At 35.2% G+C, this 26,170-nt stretch overlaps 1 protein-coding gene and 1 long non-coding RNA gene across 9 annotated transcripts in view; both read left to right on the top strand.

Annotated features, from left to right (window-relative positions):
• Positions 1–26,170, top strand: part of kaznb (kazrin, periplakin interacting protein b) — a 325,903-nt gene that overhangs the window by 60,383 nt on the left and 239,350 nt on the right. For all 7 annotated transcript variants that reach the window (XR_012386897.1, XR_012386896.1, XR_011017122.2 and 4 more), the window contains exon 3: positions 12,867–13,024. Coding sequence is in view for 4 of the 7 variants with exons in the window: in XM_017358249.3 (XP_017213738.1) it covers positions 12,867–13,024 (158 nt within the window). In the remaining 3 variants the exon portion in view is untranslated. The remainder of the gene's footprint in view (positions 1–12,866; positions 13,025–26,170) is intronic.
• Positions 5,813–8,677, top strand: LOC137496699 (uncharacterized). 2 transcript variants are annotated; one of them, XR_012387434.1, is made up of 5 exons: positions 5,813–5,869; positions 6,190–6,295; positions 7,266–7,392; positions 7,567–7,652; positions 7,995–8,677. It is a non-coding gene; the product is annotated as an uncharacterized lncRNA (long non-coding RNA). The 2 variants fall into 2 exon arrangements; XR_011017247.2 differs by lacking the exons at positions 5,813–5,869; positions 6,190–6,295 and having other exon boundaries at positions 6,588–7,392.

Below are 26,170 nucleotides of genomic sequence, written 5' to 3'. Positions count from 1 at the left end.
TGGGCTAATCCAATTCAATGATCCATGGCAGGTGTGACCAACCCTGTTCCTGGAGATCGACCTCCCTGCATATTTCAGGTGCAACCCATATTAAATACACCTGCCTGTAATTATCAAGTGCTGTTTAGGTCCTAATTAATTGGTTCAGGTGTGTTTTATCAGGGTTGGAGCTGAACTTTGCAGGAAGGTCGATCTCCAGGAACAGGGTTAAGCACCACTGATCTATGGTAAGCTATAAGTGTTCCTGCCAGGCTTGTAGATTGGCTTGAAGAGTCAACAACAACAACAAAAACATATAGACAAAACTAAATGAATACTGATTGCTCCTGACAATACATTTAGGTTTTATGAACTGAAAGAATAATTCTGTGCAAGTCAAGAAACTGATAATTATTTGCTAAATAATTACCTTTATAACCTTGATAAAGCTTTATAAAATGTTTGACTTTAAATGTTTCCATTTAAAGTGAGTTCATCTCATCTTGTTGACAAAATATAAGCACAGTTGGAAACATGTTTGAGCTCTGATGTACTTCAAAATAAGTCTTTCTCAACTTTAAAAAAGAGGCAGACTTAATAATCTGTTGACTTGCCAGTTGATCACATTCCTTTAAGGAGAAGACCACTGACATACTAAAGAGATTTTAAAGAGATCCTCCCTTCAGTGAACCTTTCACAACCTGACACCAGTCTGATTGCAAAGTGTCTATAAATGAACAGTGTGAAACATTAAGTCAGTTCTTTAGCTGTTGCTGTTAAGGCAGATATCTCTATGTCATTACAATGATACTGAGACTCAGTCTTTATCGATTTGTTCTTGGAAAAAGCCTCTTAGTTGTCGCATTGAACCACCAACTCCAATGACAGACAGTACTGCTGGAAAATTGAAACAGTGTATTGCACTGCGTTTCAGTATGTGAAGCCGTGTCACTTTCAATGTCGTGGTTTCATTATCCTCTGTCACATCTTAAGGCATCCTCTTTTCCGACACCTCGTAAACTGCTGAATGTGAAATTAGACTCCATTCGTCAGTTGGCACCATAAACATTTTATTTAGCTTTGGCTTTGATTCCGAGATGTGCTGCAGCACCAGGAGACGAGGTCTGATCATAAATCTGCTCCACATACGGGCTCAGCACGACTGCTACTGCATTTTATGGCAGGCCTGTTTCACAATCTCTCTGTTTTCTGAGAATGACCTTATTGGTCAATAGAGGAGCCCACACAGGCTATGACCTTCCACAACATCCCTCTCTGTCAAGGATTTGTTTTTGTGGGCTTTTACCACACTGAAACTGCAGCTGTTTGTGAGCTATATTTCTTTTCTTTTATACTGATAATGTGCTTCTCTGACATTTATCATTTATTATGATATTAGCTGATTGATTTCTAATAATTGATTTTGTAATTGTAACTTTTTTCCATGCTGAAGTATAAAATAATAAATGTAAAAAAAAATCATCTTGATTTCAACAATGGGTAAATTCTTAAAAACAATGGCTCTTAAGCGACATAGTTGGTTCCATGAAGAACCTTCAACATCTATGGAACATTTCCATTTTACAAAAGATTCTTTCTAAACGTACTGTAGTTCTGTTTGGAACTATCTTTCTAGAAGGTTCTTTGGGGAACCAAAAATGGTTCTTCAATGGTGTCACTGCTAAAAACCTTTTTTCCCTTCCGGGAAACTTTATATATTTATAAATCTATAACATAGCGCTGAGTCAATAAAATGGTATTGTTATTTGTCAATAATGGCCATTGTCAATAACGCTAAAAAAGTTCGGTATAAAGCGCTATAGTTTTATTAAAATGTGTTTGGTGAGTGCGCGCCTTTTGAGAAATGTCAATAAGCTTAGCGATATTTCCAATCTAGGTGCACAGCTTGCGTGCGCAAATAGTGAGAGACATGCACATGGTGTGCACGTGACATGCTCACATTTTCCAGGCACGCCTACTGTAGTTGTTCTCAACCCTGCGCCATGCATTTTTATGTGCTTTTAGACGCAATATGTAAACAAACTCTGATTGGGTTTTGTTATCGTCACCTCAGGTCAGAATAACACATCTTAAAATGAGAGACGTGACAAGCAGCAGTCAGGAGTTTGTAAATAAAAATTGTTTTGTTTACAGAGTTTGAGGTTTACTGTATCATTATTGACATCTTGCAGATGTTGATCTACCTTAAAGTTTGGTTTGAATGTTCAGCGTGTGCACTTTACCATTGTACACACTTTGTATCATTTTTTTTATCAAGTTTAAGAGTCTCTTAAACACTTATGTTTATTGTATTGGAAAACATAAGAGACGAGATATTTTTGATTAGTTTATTTTTTTTGTTTTTGACTATTAAAACAATTTGCCTTGGTAATGTTAGTTAATTAAAATAAAGTGGTTAGATAAAAAAAAAAAAATCCTAATATTCCTAAAAGGATTGCAGAAAAATATTTATTAATTATTGATACTGAATGATATGGAACATTATTTTGATATTTATTTTTATTTTATTTTTTTTCTGTATCCCCCAGCCCTACTTTAGCATGATTTAAGTTTCGTGATCTTTGAATAGGTGTTCTGGATGGACTTTCAGTTTGTAAATAATAGCACCATTAATAATATTTTCCATTTAATCTCACAAACCCTAACTTTTTGCAAGTTTATTGCACTTTTAGGTGTTCGTTCAAAAACATTAGTTAAATTAAGAAAGAAGTCAGAGTCATTAAATAATTTATCGAACAGTTGTTTTGATTGATCATTATTTTTAATTAAAGAGTTCAGATGCAAAAACCTTTAATTGCCATCTGGACTTTTCTTCTACAAGGACCATTTTTCTTAGCCCCTTACATTTATGTTCAGTTATTTCATGTGAAGAGTGATGAAAATAACCTGATATTTGCCATAAAAGTGAAGTTACTGGATCAAGATATTAAAGCCTGAGATAAATGCTAATATTAGAAGAAAATTTCAGATGGCACATAGAGGCTTTTGCATCTGAACTCTTCAATTTATTCATCGATTAATGTTTGTCGATTGATTAAAGATTTGATTAATTTTAATACATTTTCTTTTTTATTATAAAGACTTTGAATTATTCAAACAACTTATTGAAAAATTATTTGTTAAGTATGTAGGACTGAATCTTCCTAAAACATTACATTAATTACAGATTAGCTAGTTAAAGATAATGTACAGTATTCTGTTCATATGCAGAATAATTAAGACTGGTTTAATTCTTTATGTAGTTCTATATTTGATTAAATTTGTCAAAGAAAAAATGGTCATAAATGTCTATGAAAACAAACAAACAAATAGTGGTTCTTAGTTGTGTAAGTTTTTTGTGAAACTTGTGATATATATATATATATATATATATATATATATATATATATATATATATATATATATATATATATATATATATATATATATATATATATATATATATGTGTGTATCTATATTTACTTAGACCAATGAATAAATAGGTACACGAACTTAAAAAAAACATTTGAGATGTAACACTACTCAATGTTAACACCATTATTCAGATAACAAATTTTAAAAAGTCTGCTTGTGCAGTAAGACAAAATATATTAGTTTTCAATATGCATCGTCTGTAAATGGATCTTACTCTCTGCTCTACAAGCAGATTTATCTTGCTTTAGGCATATATTCTAGTTGAAAACAAGAGCAGTGAGAGTATCAATATAGGTTGTAAGATAAAGCATTTTATCATGCACTGAAATAGGAAACAGACATCGGAATATATATGTATACAGTTCAGCAGCCATACAAGCATATTATAGCCTTTGAATTGACCAGAATCGAGGATTCCATAGAATGGAAAAAAAGGTTAGGAATTATATTTGTAGTATATTGCAACCTACAATTCAACAGTGGCGTTTCTAAGCAACTTCACCCAATTTTAGTGAATGGACTCAATGTTTATGAAAACAAGATTCCTGACTTTTATCTCCAGAGTGGCTGAGGATAATAAGGAAACAATGTGATTCCGTTCCAGCATTGTGTTATGCCACAGTCAGCAATAGCAGAGATATTGTGGTATTTCCTGAAATGCGATTTGAGCAACTCCGATCACACAAAAAAAACAATCCACCCATGGAAAATGGAAGTAATACTAGTTGGAAAACTCTCTGAAAGCAGACAGTAGCATTTATTTGCTGTCTCCGGTTGAAGGTATCTTTCTCAAATCTTAAATGACCCCTGCAATGCTGTAGCTGACTGCACCACATTTTAAATCCACACCTCAGTGTGAAAGGAAGATAGTAAAAGCTCTTTCATGCCCTTGTGCTTCTGTTTTTGCTGGTAAGGACCTTTGGATCTGCTGAGTCACATCCTCCCAAACTTAATTAAGTTTTCATTAACTGTGCATTATGTGATCAAATTGGTCCTTATTTTATTCATCTAGTGAATGGACCCCATATTCTCTCACTTGTCTATGGTTGCTGCATAGTGTATAAATATTTGAGTTAGCAACCCAAAAGTTCCTATCCTTAAACAGAGATTGACTTCTTTCCCCTCTGGCTGAGGGATTTAATTGTTAATAGGGATGTATATACTGCAGTACAGATGGAGTAAGTGGAGTTGGCTATTTTCTTGAGATTTTAAACAGTGAAGCGTAGCAGACTGGGCTGCTTTTGATGCATTGAGTGCTAACTAACAGGCTCCCTTGTTGACTGACAGCTGCAAGATTCAACAGCTAAACCCTTAAAGAGACGGTTCACCTAAAAACAAATGAAGTATCTGTTAGTATTGTGTACTTACTCTTGTGTTGATTCAGCCTGCATCACTTTTTAAGTACCAATGATATGCTGATATAAAATTGTAAATAATTAGCTTGGTAGCACTTTATTTTACAGTTTTGTTTTGCACTTTAATACTATTATATGTACTCAATGATCATTGTATAAACTGGCTATACTGTAATGAGGATGCTGCAAATGTCAGGTTTGAATCCAACGTAGGCTCATTCTGAAAATGTAGCCCTACATTGCTGGATATTGCGAATAATGTAGCCAGAAGAAGCGAGGCAGTGGCGCAGTTGGAAGTGCTCTCACCTCACAGCAAGAAAGTCGCTGGTTCGAGCCTTGGCTGGGTCATTTGGCGTTTCTGTATGGAGTTTGCATGTTCTCCCTGCGTTTGCGTGGGCTTCCTCCGGGTGCTCTGGTTTCCCCCACAGTCCAAAGACATGTTATACAGGTAAATTGGTTAGGCTATATTGTCCGTAGGGTATGAGTGTGAATAAGTGTGTATGGGTGTTTCCCAGATATGGGTTGTGGCTAGAAGGGCATCCGCTGTGTAACAACATGCTGGATAAGTTGGTAGTTCATTCCGCTGTGGCGAACCCGAATTAATAAAGGGACTAAGCCGAAAAGAAAATGAATGAAATTAATGTAGCCAGAAGAACATATGACTGCATTTCGTCTTTAAAATGGACGGTATGATACTGTTCCCTTTTGCTCTTACCAGCTGACTGCTTACCTCTGTATGGACGGCTTGTTCCACCGTTACCAGGTTGTCCAGTAGCTCGGCATGTACGTCAGTGGACTTGAGGCGCAGAAAGGAGTTGACCACGACAACGGGGTTCGTGTCCGGTGAATACACAGCAAATTCATCAGAGTTAAATTCTCGGTGTTGAAGCATTTCAGAGTAAAGTGTTGACGTTAAAGAGTTAGATTTTGATAAATGAATATAATAAGAGTTAAAATTGATTTTATTCAGTGCGAAATCAAGGAGTTATCTTTTCAACACTTGGTGGTGTTATTTCCAACATCCGGGAATTCATGCAACCCCAGTCACTGAAGAATTTTCCAGACGCCATTTTCCATCTGAGGTTTAGAACAGCAACTGGTGAGTCAAACTACCTAAATGTTGGTATTTTACTGACTTTCTTTAAGGAAATACAGTTTTAAACATATTGTTAAGTTAATATCTTTAGAATGGAGTGACAATTTTAAACTTCTGCGGTTCATTCATGGTCGTTTGTGTATCTAGCTTAACTGCATTACTATTGACTTCTTTTCAAGAATGTTTTTATTTATGCTCACGCATACATAGTGCATAAAAACATCAAATGTACATGTTCAACACATTTCTGTCACGCTTAATGCCATTTTGTGCGTTGTTACCCATCTGTAAAATAAAATCGACACTTCTCCTTTAATTCGAAGCAAACTAGCGTGGGAATCCCCGGAGCGCCTAGCCTACTCTGCCCGTATGCTAACGGCAACACAGGACGGTTTCCATGAGCTCTGGAGAGTTTCTATAACATATCTGGTGAGTAAATGAACATGCTTACTTGTAAAAGGCTTCCTGACTGAAACATATGATTGTTTGTTATTCGTGTACGTTAATTTGGTTATTTTAAACACCGCGGCCCTTTTAAACTGGTTCATTCGTGGCCGTCCATATAACGTTACCGTTAGTCCATAGACTCGTGTGATAACGTAACAGTTACGCTTGAATTATATTAAGTGTTGACAACCATTAAAGTCGGAATGTAAACATTAATGTCTTTAAATGACCGCGTTTGCACTTTATCAGACATTTGACGTTACAGAAGTCTCCCGGAAGTTGCGGGACTAACGTTAACGTTATCCCGCAAATGCACAGAGACTCTCAGATGCCCAAGTAGATGCCCGCAAATGAATGATAATCTCCTGGAAATCGCGCGTCTCCCGCCCGGTCATTAAACACTTTGCACACCCCTCTCCACCGCATCCCTCCCAGCTCTTCAGGTACGTCGCGCGCAAGTCACCCCCACCGCTCTTTAGGTAAGTTACGTCGCGCGCAACTCATCTCATTGCTCTTCAGGTACTCATCTCTCCCGCTACCTCCCGCAAATCAACTCTGTATCCCCCGAAAATGACTTTTCCCAACTCGGGATGTCTGACGTTAGTAAGTTAGGCTATCTCTGTAGTCAGGAACATCTTATTCAAGCTTTTTCTCCCACATGATATTGTGCTTAAAACTATAGGCTAAACTTAGCATGTACTGTACACAACATTTCCGTTTTATTAAAGACAATTTAGTGCGTTGTAAACAGCCACCTGTCTGTAAAATTAATCAACTGATTCATATTTGAGCAGCCTAATGATGATGCAAGTTTATTTATTATCAATAATCAACATCTGAATCAAAAGATATCTGAAAAAGTGTGAGGCATACTTTGTGATGTTTATCTCTCTTTTTTATCTGAAGGTTATGCATATGTGTTTGATACTAATGTGTTGTTGTTTTTTAACAGCCACAGTTCTCTATACAATAACACAAGACCCTGTGACGGTGGCTGATTAGAGACGGATGGTGTATTTCCAGAGTTGGTGAAATGACCAAGCACACCTTCTTGGTCATATGTGGTGATAATAATGAAGGTATGTTTGATAAAGTTCTGTATTTGTTTCACAATAAGCTGAGAGGGTATTAGAGCATTAGAGAATAACAAATGACATGAAGGTGATAAGTTTTGTATTGTGGGTGAACTGTTACTTAAATAATGTTTTGCTCTATTTTGCACTTTTCCTCTTCTGCTTATCCTAATATTTTAGATTATATTTGGACCTGAAACATCTGCTAGACTCCAGGAAAGGTGGCGTCAATACTGGACCTGAAAGGGCCTAACAAGTTGAATCTGGTAAAGAAACACGCACGCACACACACACACACGCACACACACACACACGCACACACACACACACACACACTTACAGAAAACTGTAAATTTATGAATATTTTGTACACTGTGGCCAATATTTTGGGGAAGTCAGCACCACTAAATATATATAAATATAAAAGATATAAAAGATTTTAAGCTCCTCTAAATTTTGCTCCGAGTGTTGTGTTAAATTCAGGATTCTGGACAGACAGCTGCCTGTTTTTCCAGTTCTAGTCATAGTGGTTAACCTAATTGTTTTTGGAGATCCAACAGTGATGTATGTGTTTTTTCTACTTTTCCATATCCTGTCACCTCAACCAGCTGGGAGAGTCAAGTTGTGGATCATCATGAAGATTTTCAAAAGATGAGTTTAGATTTCTTGAATGTTTCATTTACTTTAAATGTTCTTTTAAATATATCATAGAATTTGATTGCAATTTGTTTTCAAACATTTTTCTTAGTCATGCTGGAGTCTTAAAGAGTTCTTAGATGAGCATCACCCTATATCCGTGCATCAGGAACCACCAGACGAGCGATCAGCAGCTGCTACATCGTCATGGATAAAAAGGTCATCCTGTGGCTGGGAAGCACTTCATTCACAGGACATGCTTGTTGAGATTTCCTAGCTCCAGTTTGTTTTCACACAAGTTTACAGTATTTATACCTTCATTTAAACTGCTGTGTTCAATATGGAGGACCAAGGAAACACCAGAAGTGAAAGATTTGCACGCCAAGTTGTTTAAAATGTAATTTCAGAAGAAAACTATGGGTTCAGAAGAAAACTATGAGTGACGCTATATTGAACTTTCAAATTGCTCTGATGAAACATCAAGTTTGGACCAAAGGACTGAAACAGCCTTTTTGAGCACTGGTCATACATATTTTGTTGATACTGTCTGTACTAATAAAACATTTAAAGCATATTTGACATTGTTGCATTTTAAAAACTGAATGAATTGTTGAAGTGGTGAATGTTTTCAAATAAAATGTTTTTTATTTTGTAATTTACAGTCTATTTGACCTTTTTACCATATTTACACTCAAGAGAGTTGAATAAAATAACAATATATTACACCAGGGGGTGTTAAATATAGTTACATATTTTAACTCTGCCCAGAGTTAAAATTAACCCTTACTTCAGTGTCAATGTGCCAACCCTTTTGAAAGTGTTGATTTAACTCTGTTCTGAGTGGACCCCATGAGACACTTTCAAAGGGTTGAAATTAACACCCATAGAGTTGTTTTGGGTCCCCATATTTTGCTGTGTAGTTGTTCCACAAAGGGGGTAAGACAAAAACAGAAGCCAAAAAAAATAAAATAAACAAGTAAATAACAGGGTGAGAATGTGGTAAATTCTGAAAACATGGTAAAAATCAGGCTTTTCTTTTTCTGGATTGCTTTTTTATGTTTGGGGAAGTGGGTTGGCTGGCCAATCTGTGCTTTTGAAAACACTATTGGTTGGGTTTAGGGAAGGAGGTGGGTGGGTCATTCAATTGGTCAGTCAGTCAACAGTGGCCTCTGGTGGATTTACGCTTTAACAGCAGGCACAAATTGCACGCGACAGAAAAGCATAATCCTCTCAGAAAGCATAATCCTCTGGTGTATTTGCAAAAACAAAAACTGCAAAAAACTTAAATCCTGGGATGTATTTGGCGATCTCCAGAAATGTATATGGTGGTACGTATTCAGAATGAGCCTGGGTTGTTTGAATCAGTGTGTTTTTATTTTATAAAGGTTTAATTCGCCCAAAATAAAAAATAAAAATCTGTTCTTAATTACTCAGCCGCATGTTGTTTCAAACTCTGTGACCTTCTTTCTTCTTCATAACTCAAATTAAGATATTTTTGATGAAATCTGTGAGCTCTTTCATCCTCTATGGACAGCAACTCAAAATCACACAGTTCATACAATAGGAAATAATGGAAAGAAATCTTCGCAAGGCAGGCAAACTGGCAGTATTTAGCTATGAGTGTTAGTTATGTCATAAGCAACACAGAAATTTTTCATGCTGGTGTAGAGTTGTATCCCCAACCCTACACTTGAACACAACCTTATCCTTTGTTGTGACCTTATTTAACCCAGTAAAGCCTTTTTTTTTAAGTACACTGTAAGTACATATACTGTAAACAAAGTGGCTTGAAGGTCAAAACCTCAATATCCACTTTCCAGTCCTGATTCTAATAACAATTTTAAGAAAAACAGATCTACTCTTGAAGTCGTTCTAATGTGTCATAGTTGTCTTACATTATATGAAACCTAATTTCTACTTGTACATCAAGGGATTACCACACTTGCATGTGGCTGACAATGTTGTGGGCATTTACACTTCTGCATTCTGTCTGTGTTGCTTTGCAATAATACTTTTACCAAAAAGACCATGGAAATAAATCTAATATTGAATTACAATTATTTGATGAGTACTATTTGATAAAGTTTTTTTAACAAAACATTGGATTTCTAGGCCCCGGTAGCTTGAATCGGAAGCTTGTAGAATCAGCTATGACTGCTGAGTACAAAGGCAGGAGCTGAGCCTACCCCCCTGGACCCCCCAACCTTGTAGAGGTGGTGACGATGGTGGATGAATGTCTCTCAGTATCTGCAACCAAAGGAATAAAAATAAATGACCTGCTTGTATATTTCTTGTGTCTCATGGCTATTGTCACCACTTTCAAGCTGACCAATCACAGATTATTTGTTCAACATCGTTGAACATTGATGTATGGTTACATTTTTTGAGAGGTGCTATTCAGGGTACAGTGAAGGGTATGTGACATACAATGTGAACTAAATGCAGAAATGAAACATTTTATTTGTCCAAAAAATGGTTTAAAGTGAACAAAAGTGACATTAAAACATCTGGGGCAAACAGCAATGCGTCTTCCTCATCTACTTTCCTCATCTATCCAGTCAACCAAAATAGGCATCTTAATAGCACATCGTGAGTGTGAGTAAATACATTTCTCTCTTTCTGTCTGTATAATTATCACTCTTTCTGCACGACCCCGTAGCATTGGCTATTAAGCCATCAGAGCTCATGAGTGGACCAAAAACTGTAATTATTGTACATATATGTCAGCATTATTTTCCTGGCCAGCTAAGGTCAATGCCACACTGAATGCTCTTCAATGTGAGGTTGTTGTTGGGGGGAAAGACTGATGTGTCTCTTTTAATTTGTTGCAAGTGCTGATGCACTGATTGATAGAGGCAAACAAGGGTCAGGCGTGATTGCCGGAGACTATGAATAAATGCATTCAAATGGGCATGGATGTGAGATTTCTACAGTGGTAATGGACTTACAATAATTCTGGCAGCCTTCGCTAAGTGAGAGGGATTAATGGTAAATGGAAGCTTGCGCGGGGAGCTGCGAGCCCATGGGAGAAGGATTAGAGAAGGGCAGACTGCATGCCAATGAGCCCTATCATCTGGAGGTTTACAGCAGAGCTTGATGAGCTAACCAAGCCAGACACATACCAGCTGAGACCACGCACACAGGTACACCTACGCCAATGAAGGCAAACATGCTGCTCGCTGTGATGAAGTACAGTATTGGAATTACAACATTGTGAAGTTTTGACTTTGTTTGCGTTGTGAACAAGCTGAAAATACATTGAAAGCAGTGTTGGGGAAAGTTCCTTTGCAAGTAATGCATTACAATATTGATTTTCTATTGTTAATATTGTAAAAGTGACTAGTTGTGCTACTTTGCCCGTTTCCACTAGTTGGTACAGTATGGGTCATCGCGTTTATCAGGCTTGCGTTTCCACTGCCAAAAGGGTACCAATGGTAGGCATGGTGTACGACAGAAAGTTTCAGTCGACAAAACAGATGCTTTACACACATAAATACTTGTGTATAAATGTTCATTACTAACTTTTCTATGAACATGATTGGATTATAACTGCAGATCAATGATAAAGCCTAATGTGACGTCTGCAATTATATAAAATAAATAAATAAATAAATGCAATATATATGAGCACATACATCTCTGATATGTTACCAATTACAGAAAAACTACACACAGCATACATTTAATTCTTATTTGGGATCAAAAACAACACGTAATATAGCCCAAAGTCAGTGCATACCTCTGATCTGCATATTTAATCTTCACCAGCACATGTAACCTCTGTTAGAAAGTTCATAATAGTCTAAAAGGTGATGGTAATAGTTAAACATGGCAGTTTCTTCATGTTTTAGTTTGCTGAAAAAAACATTTGCTTCTGTTTTTTTGGGCTTCTTCTTTGTTTTTCGCACTTTACTCTCGCGTTTGTCCGTTTCCGGAAGGATCGAATGTCAGAAGCACTTATTATCATCAACTCAAGAAGTTTGTTATTTCAAATATAGATGTGCGGCAAGCGACATGATTCTCTGGGGAAAGTGAAACCTCTTGCACTTTAGATGGCCTCTTAAACAACAGGTTTATCTTTTTGGTTTTGTGGCTGTTTCAATTCTGATTTGGTGCTTAAGAAACATTTTCTGATTATGTCTTATTCAAACTGTAATGCGCTATTTAATATTTTGCTACAGTTGGCTTTACAGATTTCTTTGATGAAGTTCAAAAGTTTTTTTTAACGTCATAAATGTTTTTACTGTCAGTTTTAAACAGTTAAATGCATCCTTATAATTATTATTCTTTTTTTTTTTTTCACAATTCACACTTCTTAATGGTAATGTGAATGTGGTCCTGCTTCTCATATAAATTAAATGTCTAGATTTAATGATTAGGTTTATGTTTGTATTTATTGCTACTCACAGCTGTTTTTACAATTTATGGCTATTATTATTGGAAATAGTTTGTTTTTTCCTTAAAAGCTGCAGAAACACTGTCAGTGTGAAAATCCAAAGCGAGTCTGCAGACACAGTATGTGTGAAAAAGGTCTTTGATTGCTATCCTATGTTTGACACTTGGTCCAAATGGAGTGCCAGATCTGGCTTTATTTTTATGGGCTTTTTTTTTTTTTTTTGCCCAGAGCAATTCAAGAAAAGCAATAACGGCTCAGAGAGTCTCATGGCCTCATGCTATCTGATATAAATGACAGGGCAATTATTCCATAAGTGACGTTATAATAACCATGCTTTATGTGTCTCAGGTTGCTGCACTATAATGTAAACCTGACCGTAATAAAATATCTAACATGTATAGGGGATGCTAACAGTGATTCTGATCCATCTTTTATTTGTTCTTTCCAGCTGTGCAATCTCTGAACAGCCTGAACGACCAAATCGCACACTTCATGGTGAACAGACCCAACGCTATGAGTCATGAAGAGGACACCTTTCTGCCCACCGAGAGGGACACTTTGAACCAATCCATGGCTCTAATGAGACACCTGCTCATGGATGCACAGGTAAAAATGATATTATATTAACTTCGCATGAGTGCCATTCTAAACTGAACTGCACCTTAAAAAGTGATTATTTAGTACGATTAAAAAAAGTGAGTAGACCTGTTGCCATAGAAGAGACTAGTTGACTTTTCTTTCAAATTGAGTATACTCCTTAGGGCTGCACAATATTGGAAAAAACTAACATTGCAATGATTTTTCCTGCGTTACATGTTGTAATATTGAGTACAATTTCACCAAATGACTGGAAACTCTATTTGGAAAAAAAAAAATCTAATAATTTTAGACAGACTTTGATGATTTTGTAGAGGAGTGCACCACAAGTATTGATAAATACAGCAAAAATACAAGTAAAATAAACAGTTTTCTGGGAGTCTAGCAATATTCAGGTACACAAATTGAATTAAATGTCAACAAACAAAATTACAATTCATCGTTTTTATAGTTACAAATAGTATAATTTCTTGTGCCTGAAGGATTTAATTGGCTTAAAATGTTCAAACATTTCAGTACCTTTACAATTAAACCTTGCAATACTTCACAAATCATGAGTGTTTTCAACTGTGGCTTCTGGTCAACTATAATCTCGATTCAACATTGCAAATCCTGCGTTGTGACTACTGCAGATTCAAACATTGCGAAAGCGATGGTGAAACGATATATTGTGCTCCCCTACTACAAACGTATTTATTTCTTGTGCCCAAATGCTTTAAACTCGCTTTAAAAAATGTTTACGTAGGCCTTAAAAACACAAGACTTTCACTTTATTATGGTTAAACTCAAATGCGCTTTCAGTTTATTGCGATATCTATGCTAAAAATATATATTGTGCTGCCCTAATACCCATTTATCTTGGAACCATTAAGCTGATTTACCTTAATTTTTATGATTATTCACATGGTTCTTTTTCTTATAAATTTTAAGGCAACAGGTTTATTAACTTTACATTTTATCATTTTAAAACCAGCTGGTTTGCTCACTTATTTTTACAGTGTGAGAAGAATTTCTAAATTGTATCTGAGTTCCTGAATTTGAAAAGAAATTGATGTAAGGCAAGACTTAGGGTTGTCATTCAGATTTTAATTTATGAAACTACTGTAAATAGAATGAACTAACACTGGGTTAAAAATAGCTGTGAATTAACAATTGTCTGTAGCAATTGTCTGTTTGGAAAAATGGTGATACATGGTGATTATTTTAATTCTGCTGTTTAAATAGATTTTATTTAATAGTTTGAAACTATTATAAACCTGTATAACAAGATAATTAATATTTGTAAAAGTGAGAGCTCATTTTCCCAGATTTGGTACTTTAATTTAGTCGATAACTCAAATGCATCAGGGTCTTAAAGTCTTACATTTGATTGAAATTCAATTGGGCCAACCAAGCCATTAGAAATAATAATCATTTGTGTTTAGCCCTGTATAAGTCTAAAATGTCATTTATAATGGTCTTAAAAGAGTCTCAAAGTCTTAAATCTGAAACCCTTTGTATAAACTATTATTTAACCTTTTTTGTAGTATGTATATTTGTTTTTTTTATTCAGAAAATGTTTAATAAAACATAATCCTGCATTATTTTATGTCAGTTAATAAATTAATTATAGAAACATTATAGATCAGAAAATCTCAAAATCTTTGTTGGGTTAATTTGAAATCCTGCAGAAGTTTTCTGTTCATTTTTATTTTAGTTAATCAAAAATAAAACCTTAAAACAAATATTAATTTATTCATTTTTTCCTTCGGCTTAGTCAGATTATTCATCAGGGGTTGATACAGCGGAATGAACTGGCAACTTATCCAGCATATGTTTTACACAATGGATGCCCTTCCAGCTACAACTCAGTACTGGTAAATAAAGCAAAAATATTTTTTTCTATTTAAGAAAAAAACTTAATAAAATAAAAATAAACTTATTTTTCACGTAATTGGCAATGAAATATTTCTTATTTAGGTTAGCCTAAAACTAACTATAACAGAGCTGAAAACTATAAAATAATAACTACTAAAAACTACACACATGTATTTGAATCAACTAAAACAAATTCTATATCACCTTTAAATAATCTTGAACTTTAAATAAAATAAAATGAAAACAGGAAGGCATAGAGTTCATTGTCTAAAAGCATCAACCCGTCTGTTGACTGTCCTTCCCTGCTTTCTTTTTGGAGGCAAATTTTCCTCTTGTTGTCTGCTATTACCACTGATGATATTCCACCTTGTGCAATTATTGGTTTATTTGGGGTTCTTCCACCCAGCCACACTTTACCCTCTTATTTTGTAGACTTTGTTGCCTTCTTAACCGTTCTGGCTAGGCAGTTAAAACTGGAAGAGTCCTTACCCCCCTTCTCATACTTGTTGAATTAAGGCATTCTCCTAGCACTATTTTCATTAAACTGTTGGAATCCCTTCAAAAACATGTCAATTTTTTTTTATTTAATTTTTTTAATTTACTTTATTTTATTTAAATTTTTATCTAAATTTAATTTTATTATTTATTTTTTACTTTTTAAATTTTGCTCAAAATACTCTTCTGTGTATTTGCTTATTGTTACATCTTTATGTTTTCCTTTTTGTATATTTTTGTAACGTGTTTTACAATGTGTAAATAAAACATTAAAAAAAGAAAATAGAAAGTATATAACTAACCTAAACAAACATCATAAGAAATACACTAAGTATCCAAATGACACTAAAATAGCAGTGTGTTAGATACATTTGTATTCACTACATTTCTCATTTTATTGAGATTCTAATTCCACAACTTGCAGGGCCAATTTCACCAACAACCTGAATGGGTAGCAATATTATGCTACATTCATATATTTTTATCACCATAATTTAACAAATAAATGCTATAATAATACATTTACAGCACAAATCCAAACAAAAACTGTGAATTAATTAACGGCGAGGAATTAATTAGTACCTTTTCTTGGGATGCCTCGGCAGCCTTCTTGTTTCCAAAGCAGCTGAAAAATGATTGTTATTCATGAGAAGATGAGACTCGGAGGGAACATCGGCAGCTGAGCTAGAGATGACTCACTCCTAATTATTTTCAATGGGGACATCATGAAGAAATTTCAACACATTAATCAGGGAGCTTTAGCCTCAGGCAGACCTTTGTGGCTTGACACTTAACTCCTCCTGATTGCATCAATGTCACATAGGCTCCAATAAGTCAGGACAACATCTACGCCATCGGATCCATTAGTGGCTCCGTCCACAGAGACGCTGTCCAGGGTCACTCTAAAAAAACAATTTGTTTGAAAGCTGTAGTTTACGCCCAGAGGCTAAAACACACGTGACTGCAGTTTTTCTAGTGACCTGTTGTTTCTTTTTATCAGTAGAAGCATGTTCAAGTTACCCATAATGCCCGCATTTTGCAAGCATGTTTTCAATTGATCAAACATGACAGGAATAGTGTTGTAATTATATAGATTGTGCTCTTTTGTAGATTTTTATTTATCAAATAATACTGAAAAATAAACACATTTTGCAGTTTTCACACAAATATTAGACAGATCTATTGTATTTAACATTAATAATTATATTAATTAGATTGTTTATTGGGGACCATATAACAGGGTTCTTAAGCTTTTGGAAGTACTGGAATTTCAGATGTATGGATTCAAAGACTGGAAATGATTTAAAAATTATCATAGATCTTTTAAAGTGCTTGAATTAAATTTGAAATATAATTTGTGTATGGTTTATTTCAACAATTGAAAACAGAATGACAGAATCGACAGAATGAAAAACTGAGAATTTATTAATTGTACAACAACACTGACAAATAATGCACATTTTTATCAGGATTTCAGTAACTGCATTTGAATATTACCTGTATTGAATTCAACAAATTTTATTAAAGTTTTTTAATAAGCATACATTTATATAAATTATTAATTAATTCATCCATTTATTTTCTTTTCAGCTTAGTTCCTTTATTAATCTGGGGTTGCCACAGCGGAATGAACTGCCAACTTATCCAGCGTATGTTTTACACAGCGGATGCCCTTCCAGCCTATTTGTTAATGTATTAATTATTATTAATATTTATTCATGTCCTGGCCACCAAAAATTTTCTGATGGACACTTCAGCCTTTAAAATAGAATATCCCACTAGTAACTGAACGATTGTGTATGATGAAGGGGCAGCACGAGTGTGTGCCTAGAGCATCAGTGATTCTGCACCAGCCCTGGAAACTAGAGACATGCAGATGCACATTTGTGCCACACACAGACAATTGCGCTCATGATTAATGTACATTTATGATTTTATCTATGTATATGATTGTACATCATTATTCACTAATTCCCTCAACTTTTCCAGTTTTAGAGTGTAGGTTCTCGAGCGTGCAATTAAGTAATTGCAGGCATGAATTAGATTATAAGGTTTTTGTTTCAAATAATGCAATATGTGTGTCTGACATTCCAGAATAAGCAGGAAAAAATAGGCATAACTTTTTGTTTTGTCCAAATAACGAGAAAATTATGTTGTGATAATGAGAAAATAACTTTTTGTTATGTCTTAATCACAAGAAAATTAAGTCATGATCATGTGAAATCAACTTTTTGATATGTTGAGATCACAAGTAAATGAGTTATGTTGATATCTTGAGATAATTAACTCATGATCACAAGAAAACAAGAGAGGAAAAAATATTTGAATGCATGGCATCTTAGGACTTTGTGTACAAGTTTGTTCACAGAATTGTGTTTACCAACATAGAGAATCACTTTCATTATACTTTGTAGTTTCTTTTTTCCATTTTTCGGTTTTCTTTATTACCACTAGAGGTGCAGGAATGGCACAGTTTAGCTATAATAAGTAATCTATTTAAGTGCTTCCCTCATCTGTATTCATTATTCTTAGTGCTGAAGATGTTTTGGCAATGCTTTTAGGGTCACATTGAGGTTTGTGCTTACAGGGTCAAGGGGAGCTGATGCTGAGGAGGACCAAAGCATTTTAAATGTCGACATTTGAATAACTGAATGTCACATTGTTGAAAGAGGTGCATAAATAAATAATTTACTGCAGCCCTCTTTTCTGACACCTTTGATTCAAATGTACCATTCAAAAATCATTATCACTCTCTCTATCTTTGCATTTAAAGGAAAATTCTGCCATCATTTGCTCACACTTAGGTCCAAACCTGTTGGGAAAATAGTTTAAAATATTTTGGAAATCTGTAACTTCTATATTATTTGTTTTTCCTACTACAGATGTCCATTTTTGCCAACATTTTTCAAAATACCTTATTTTGTGTTTAACGGAAGACAGGAACTCAGACAAGTTTGAATCAAGTGAAGGGGAAAATACAGCTATGTTCCAAAAAATTAGAATATCAGGGGAAAGTCCATTTATTTTATTAATTTGTTTCAAAAAGTAAAACTTGTCTGTTATATTAGTTCACTATACACAAAGTGAAATATTTCAAGCCTTAATTTGTTTTAATTTGAATGATTATGGATTAAAAATTAAAAAACTCAAATCCAGTAATTCATAAAATTAGAATATCATGACTAAGTTTAACATTGCAGGCTTCCTGTGTTTCAATTGAGTCTGCTAATTAATGAAAAGCCTTGAAGTTCAGATTCATGAGGAAGACTGCTGACTTGACAGTTGTGCAGAAGACTATCGATGGCACCCCCCATAAAGAGGAAAGCTCTCAAAAGGCAATTGCAAAACAAACTGGGTGAAGTATTTTAGTGTATTAATAGTGTTAAAAGAAAGGGGAAAATGTGGCTGTAAAAGGTGCACAAATATGAACGTAGCCTTAAGAGGATTGTCAAGCAATGGTGACTGAGGCTGGTGTCAGAGCATCAAGAAACACCACATACAGACGTCTGCATGACATGGGCTACAGCTGTAGAATTCCATGCGTCAAGCCATTCCAGAACCAAAAAAGATGTTGAAAAGTGTCTGTGCTTGGCAAAAGAGAAAAAGTTTAGGTCTGTTGCCCAGTGGTCCCTAGCCCTCTTTTTAGATAAAAGCACATTTTGTATTTCATTGGGAAATCAAGATCCCAGAGTCTGGAGAATGAGTAGCGATTGGCAAAACACAAAAGTCAAGCTGTTCAGTGTGAAGTTTTCACTGTGAGTGATGGTTTAGAGACATCAAATCCTGGTGTGGGTCCATTGTTTTTTATAAGTCTACAGTCAACGCAGCTCTATACCAGGATGTATATTCCACTTCATGCTTCCTGCTGCTGACAAGCTTTTTGAAGATGATCTTTTTTTTTTTTATAGCAAGACTTGGAACCTGCACACAGTGTCAAAGCTACCAGTACCTGGTTTAAGAACCATGGTATCCCTGTTCTTAATTGGCCAGGAAACTCACTTGACTTAAACCTAATTGAAAATCTATGGGTATTGTCAAGAGAAAGATGAGGAAACAGAGATCCTGAAAAGGTGAAGACTGATATCAAATCATCTTAGGCTACCATAACAACTCAACTTTCTAGTTGTATGACAAAGTTTCCCTGAATTTGATCTGCCAATTATGCGGTGCTGTGTTTTTTTAATGTATTATTATTTTATAAAGATTTTTTAATCGAATGCATCACTGCATTAAAGAAAAAATATAGTATCGAAAGTTAGGATTAAGAGAGAGACAAATATCTTTACAAAGTCTCAATTATTATGAAAAGATTATCATAAGCTTTAAGAAATGTATTATTCTTATTATTCGTAATACGTTTAATAGATTTAACAATAAATGAAATTTCAGCTGTGTAGTTTATGAAATCTTGATTTGACATCACTTTGCTTTGATTACTAGTAACTAAGACAACACTGTTATTCCTGTTTTTCTTTAGACGCCACCTACTTTATTGTAAGTTATTGAAAATTTTTCTGGTTGAAACCTAAAGTGGCGATGAGGTTTTAAAATATATGAAAAGTGTCTTAAAAAAGGTCTTAAAAGGTATTGAATTTTACTCTCTGATTTCAGTATACTGTATAACCTGTATTAGGTGAACTACCCCTTTAAGTGGCATCACTATTTCTGAAATGGAACACTGGGAGGAGAATAATCAAAGGAAGTATTTCCCTGTGTGGCTAGTCTGGGACAAAATATTTTATTTGGCTCAGGACAAAAAAGGAATAAAAAGCATCCACTACCTGCTTTCACCGTTGTTATTGCGGGAAACAAGTCTCTCTGTGCTGATTCACTTAATTGTTTCCTACTTCCATCCTCAGGATGCATGTCGAGGGAATGTTTGTCCACAGCACAATGCCTGTCAAAGTCTTTTTAAAAAGTTCTTTCCTGAACATCACAATCTTTCCTTCTCATCTAACAGAGCTGTTTATATACACAATAGTAGCAGCACACTGGCTAGAAAGTTAAAAAAGCATCCGCTTAGTGACAAATAAGTAACCCGCTGGGTGTTTGCTTGTGTTGCACTGAGTTTGATTGGTGGCTTTTACAGTTGATTTTCCCTGTGCACCTTCTCATAACTTTCTCTCTCATCCTTGTTACATGATGAATGTTCATGGTGACGAGACGTAGAGATGCATTTAGCTAATCAATTAGACACAACACAGATACGCTTGATTGATAGCATGGCTCATCCCCATTTTTCAGAGTATATTTCTTTACTCGCAGTGTCATTGATTAAGGAGAAAGCAATTCAGCAAAAGGCCATTGCCTTCAATTGTGGGCGGCTGCGTGCCAACTGTGCAGAGAGATTGTTAGCTCCAAGTTGCTTTCTATTCCAGAGCTTGAGAAGCGAGACTTTATGATGTCTCGGTTTGAATGTAAACCTAGGACTGTATGACTTAGGAACAGATATCTAATTCCAATCACAATTTTATTTGACTATTTAAACTTCAGGTGTCTTTTGTTTGTTTAAAGGAACAATGTTCATAATGGTCTCTAAAGGTTACAAAAGTCTACATTTTTACAGAACATAAGGGGCTTTCCCAAAACACCCTCTTTTGGTTATGCTCCTCATATGACTTTAGGGTGATAGGAAAATGTACTATTTCGTTATGTTAGTGGCTTTTTTGCCATGTTGATTAAATTATGACAATTTTTGACTATCACCATATTGTTATCATCAGTTGCAGTGCAAAAAAAGCTTAGTTAAAATCAAGGTGAGAAGATCTAAATAAGCAGCTTAGCTCTCAGAACATTGTAAACAGTGTATTTGCTGTATGCATGTATGCTGTATTTTGTTATTAAATTTCATATAAGTTCATACAAAAGACAGAATTGTTTTGTATCTATCTAAGTGGTTAATGCCAGCTGATGATCAGTAGTAAAAATGACAGGGAAAACCCCCAACAATCAAGAATGCATAGTTATTTGGTGTCACAGTTTGCAATAAAAAATGTTGTTATAATGGAAGTCAGTGGGGCAAAAACAGCCACAAACATAAAAAAACATTAGTAAATTGTAACAATACACAAGGGTTAACTTTCAATTTGACTTTAGAGGGAACTTCCATATTGGTTATGCTATGGTCTTGTTAAAAGAAGGACATAAGACATTAACATGATGGTCAAATAATAACGTTCCTGATATGATTTTTGGGGGACATTCTGTAGTGGTTATTTTATGTTTACACCAAGGATATTTGGGACATTAACAGAATGTTCCCATAAAGTCCTCTGATAGTCGTTCCCAGTATATGGGGATATTTTGTTTTGATTGTGGCTCCAGTGATAGGCCTGCTACAAGTTTTATTGCTAATAAATATTGGCTTGTTAAATTCCACCCACCCTATAGATATTAGAGATCTCGTTGCTGTCATACAGTACATTGCAGGTTTTTAATAGATTGCTAGCATATTGTATATTGTATTGTATTATGTTTAGCAAGTTGCTACTATGTTTAAGCATGGTTTTAGCAAGGTGCTAACATGTTTTAACAAGTTGCTAGCATGTTTGTAACATTTTAGCTTGTTGCAAGTTGCCAGAATGAAGCGAATAATTATCTGTTTGAGGTTTTAGTGTTTCCTAGCTGTGTGGGTTCACACTCCCAGTGCTGAGTAATGCTGGAAGGCCATAATGCTGCAAAAACATATTCCAGAGTAATTGGTGATTCATTCCACTGTGATAAATGAGGGATTAAGCCAAAGAAAATTGAGTTAATGGTTTTAGCATGTTGCTAACGCATTTTACAGAGATGATATCATATTAGTTACACTGTTAACAATTTTTGTAAATTGCACAGTATTTAACTGTAACATGAACTGAATTTTACTGTACAGTTATGTGGAATGTTACCATATTTTGAAGTTGCATTGTAAAAGTTACTGTATACTTCAGTAAAGATATACAATATTGTCAATATATAGAGAGCACAATAAATGGTGCAGTAAATGTAAATACAATATAATTGCTGTAATTTATTTACAGTAAGTTACTGGTTAACTGCTGCCAGTAAGTTACTGTAAATTATACAGGAAATCATTATTAGTGCATGTTGCTAGAATTGTGTTTCATCAAATTGTTTACAATAGCAAGTTGTACCAAGTTGTTATTTGTGCTTGCAACATAATTTAGATGTTATGGTTTTTCAAAACATTTTTAGATTTTTGGTTTAATAGTTTTTTTTTCTAGCTTATACCAGCAAGTCACTAAAATCTGTGCCAAGATGTTGCTAGCATATAACATATTCAAGCAAGTTGCCTGTATGTTTTAGCATAGGATCTCAGAGTGATGGTGAACTTTTGTTTTGTTTGACGTGATCAGGCAGCACTGTTTAAAACTCAGAGCGAAGATTGAAACTATTCTAGAAAGTTTTCTTATGAAAAATGCAGGTGTATGTATCCCCCTCACATTCGAATCTCACTGATTGGAGACACGAAGGGTTATGTTTGTTTTGTAATGGATTCTGTGCCAGGTTCAGTCTGATAAATAGTTCATAGCTAAAATTTGCATTCTAACTGCATCTCATTGCAGAAAAACAATATTATTATCTGCACATCTCTAGTTTGTGCTAATAATCCTTCAGTGTCAAACTGTGGAATGAAACTGCATTATTGAGAGCATGAAAATCACCAAGGCAATCAAAGCACCAGTTCCCTTGTTTTATTTGTGTTATGCATTATGGAATTAAGATAATCAGCCTTGATCTCATTCCTCTGATGACATAAACCTTGCTCATGCTTGCAAATGTTGATCCTACATATGAGTCTGGGGCCAAAAAGAAAGGTTAAGAGTCTAAAACACCAATCCTGATTCAGAGTTTGCTTCCTTCCACACTTTTATTCTCTATATAACTTGGCTACACATTTCGCAGAGCCTAGTGAGCATTAACTGCCAGGGCTGCTCTTGAACAGCATTAAAGTTCAATTCAAGGCAATAATGGACAGGCACTCTGGTACAAGACTATATAGACAGGCTCATAATCGTAACTGGAAGTCAGACGCATTTCCACTATAGGTGCATGGCAAAAAATGCACCCTAGAAGGTCTCAAATCAACATCAAGCTGAGTCTGAAATAAATTGCTCGTTGACAGACCTCTTTCTCTGCTGTCAGTTCATTTGGGCATCATGGTCCCTGGGCCTCTGTACAAATGCATTTCAACTTTAAACAGCACACGTAAGGCCTAATTGTTCTCTTGAAAGCCGTGATGTGTTTTGACCTCAGGAACTCTAAAATGGCTCGGTCAGGATCCACTCTAAAACCTTTCGCCACTGGAAGTTTTTCAGCAAATTAGGGTGCAGCGCAGGCGGAGTGCTTCTGTGCCATGCTCTTCATCATTAATTGCACTTATCAACACCGTTGACAGCCTCTTAGGAAATAACAAGAGTTGTTTTTTTGTTTTTTACACAAGGACTTGCAATTACATTACAAGCTGATTTCTGACACGTCTCCTCCATCTGCGTGCAAGAAAATTATCACCTAAAGATTATACACTTATATATACCAATAAACGCTGCTGTCATACTGTATATGATATGCAAATTATTAACACCTTCAGCTTGATCAAGTCTTTGCTGGAATGCTGTTGTGTAAGATCTGCTATGTATTAAATTATATTTTAAGGCTTTAAACACTTCCTGGACTGAAACAGAATTACTTCACTGCCTATACATCATGTTAAAATCAAATATGGCAACAGACATTTGACAATGTTTGTGATATTCTAGATTTTTTTTTATTTACTTATCCTCAGGCCATCCACACATGGACATTCATTTTGCCTGTCAGAATGTTATTGTTCTTTATACATCTCCATATAAATCTCAAAAACATTCTGTACCAAATGACATTTTGTTGCAACCCAGGCTCATTCTGGTTATGTACACATATTTACATTTCTCGAGAGCAACCAATATGTGCCAAACATTTTTTGCAGTTTTGTTTTTAAGAATCAGCAAGAGGCCCCATTGTAAGCTTTTTGAGATCTCAAATCTCTCTTAGGAAGGCTGTTTGCACCTGCCCTTCTCGCGCAAATCCACCAGAGGCCGCTGTAGACTGACTGACTGATCAACTGGCCCACCCTCCCCAACCAACAGTGATTTTAACAGCACCAATTTACCTTCAGTTTGAGATACAAATGCAGGACTTTGAATATAAGCTCTGTTTTCCAATAAAGTATCATACTGTTTAAGCCATGAACACACAACACTAAGAACTCTATACATATGCACAGTTCAGTCACACTTTATTCTAAGGTACAAATATTGGCGTTAATGAACAATTAACTATGGCTTTTCCCTTAATAAACTACTAATTTGCTGCTTCATTCATTCATTCATTCATTCATTCATTCATTCATTTTCTTTTCGGCTTAGTTCTTTTATAAATCAGAGGGCGCAGCAGCGAAATGAACTGCCAACTTATCCAGCATATGTTTTACGCAACGGATGCCTTTCCAGCTGCAACCCATCACTGTAAAATTTTTTGTTAAATATTCTATTATTCTGACTAAGATATCATGTCAAGCTTTTACAGTTTTATTTTATACAAAGCCTCTGCATAGTATCATTTGATTATTTATGTTTGAATCAAATGAGTTATTAATCCAGTGGCTGTGTTTCCTGTGATTTGTCATCTTTATGTGTTACATGCTGTTGAGGCCTCAGCTCCATTGTGAAAGATCATCTGGTGAAGTTTTAGCATATTGAATATGGCTGGGCAGATTGTGATAGGTAGAAAATTAATTTGGATAGAATTTCCAATGTTTCTCTTTGAACGTGCTCCAGGAATTGATTGCTTCATTTGTCATTTGCACAGATGAATTATGTATGTGTTGCTTGCTGGAGGGGAGGGATTAATCAAATGCATTTTGATAGGTTGTGTGTGTGTGTGTGTGTGTGTGTGTGTGTGTGTGTGTGAGAGAGAGAGAGTAAGAGAGAGAGATACGACAGAATTTGGCTTGTTTGTATGCACTGACAAAGGGATTTTAAAGGTATAGTTCACTTAAATATGAAAATTTGCTCTCTGAATGTTTACTCTTCTAAAAGTTCTAAACCTTTTTACTTCTAAACACTAAAGAAGATGTTTGGAAGAAATCTGAAAACCTGTACCCAATGACTTCCATAGTAGGAGAAACAAATAAGTCACTGGTTACAGGTTTACAACATTTTTCTAAACATCTTTTTTTTATATATTACCAAAAAAAAAAAAAACTCAAAAAGGTTTGAAACAAGTCAAGGGTCAATAAATGATGACATAGTTTTTATTTTTGAGTGAACTATCTGTTTAAATATACCCAATCAAAGTGTTTATTAGCTGACAGCTTGTTTGTCTCGACTCTAATTACAGTCATTCACCTTTCCTGTTTGGTGCTGAGGACTTATTTCAATGATTATATATTAGCGCTGCACGATATTGGAAAAATGCTATTTGTTTTGCTGCGATATATATGTGCAATATCACACTCGTAGTGTGAAGTGGCTGTATATCGGCACTGGTGGGAGGCGTGCGTTGTGTGTTTGTGCCTTAGTGTCCCACCAGTGACAATACACAGCCACATGGCACTGCTACTTGTGTTATATTGCGTTTTTACAATAGTTCGACGACATAATCATGTGTGTAAAAAAAAAAATCAAACACGGAGAGTTTCAAAACTCTTTTGTAAGAGGAATTACTTTCTTCCGCCATTCCTTCACATCTGCAGCTGACACCAGAACAGCAGAAGCCGTTGCTCAATAACCAAGATAGTGTTTGAATGATTCTTTAGTG

Source organism: Danio rerio, chromosome 11 (assembly GCF_049306965.1).
Source record: "Danio rerio strain Tuebingen ecotype United States chromosome 11, GRCz12tu, whole genome shotgun sequence".
NCBI lineage: Eukaryota > Metazoa > Chordata > Actinopteri > Cypriniformes > Danionidae > Danio > Danio rerio.
This window is presented reverse-complemented; position numbering and strand designations above follow the sequence as displayed.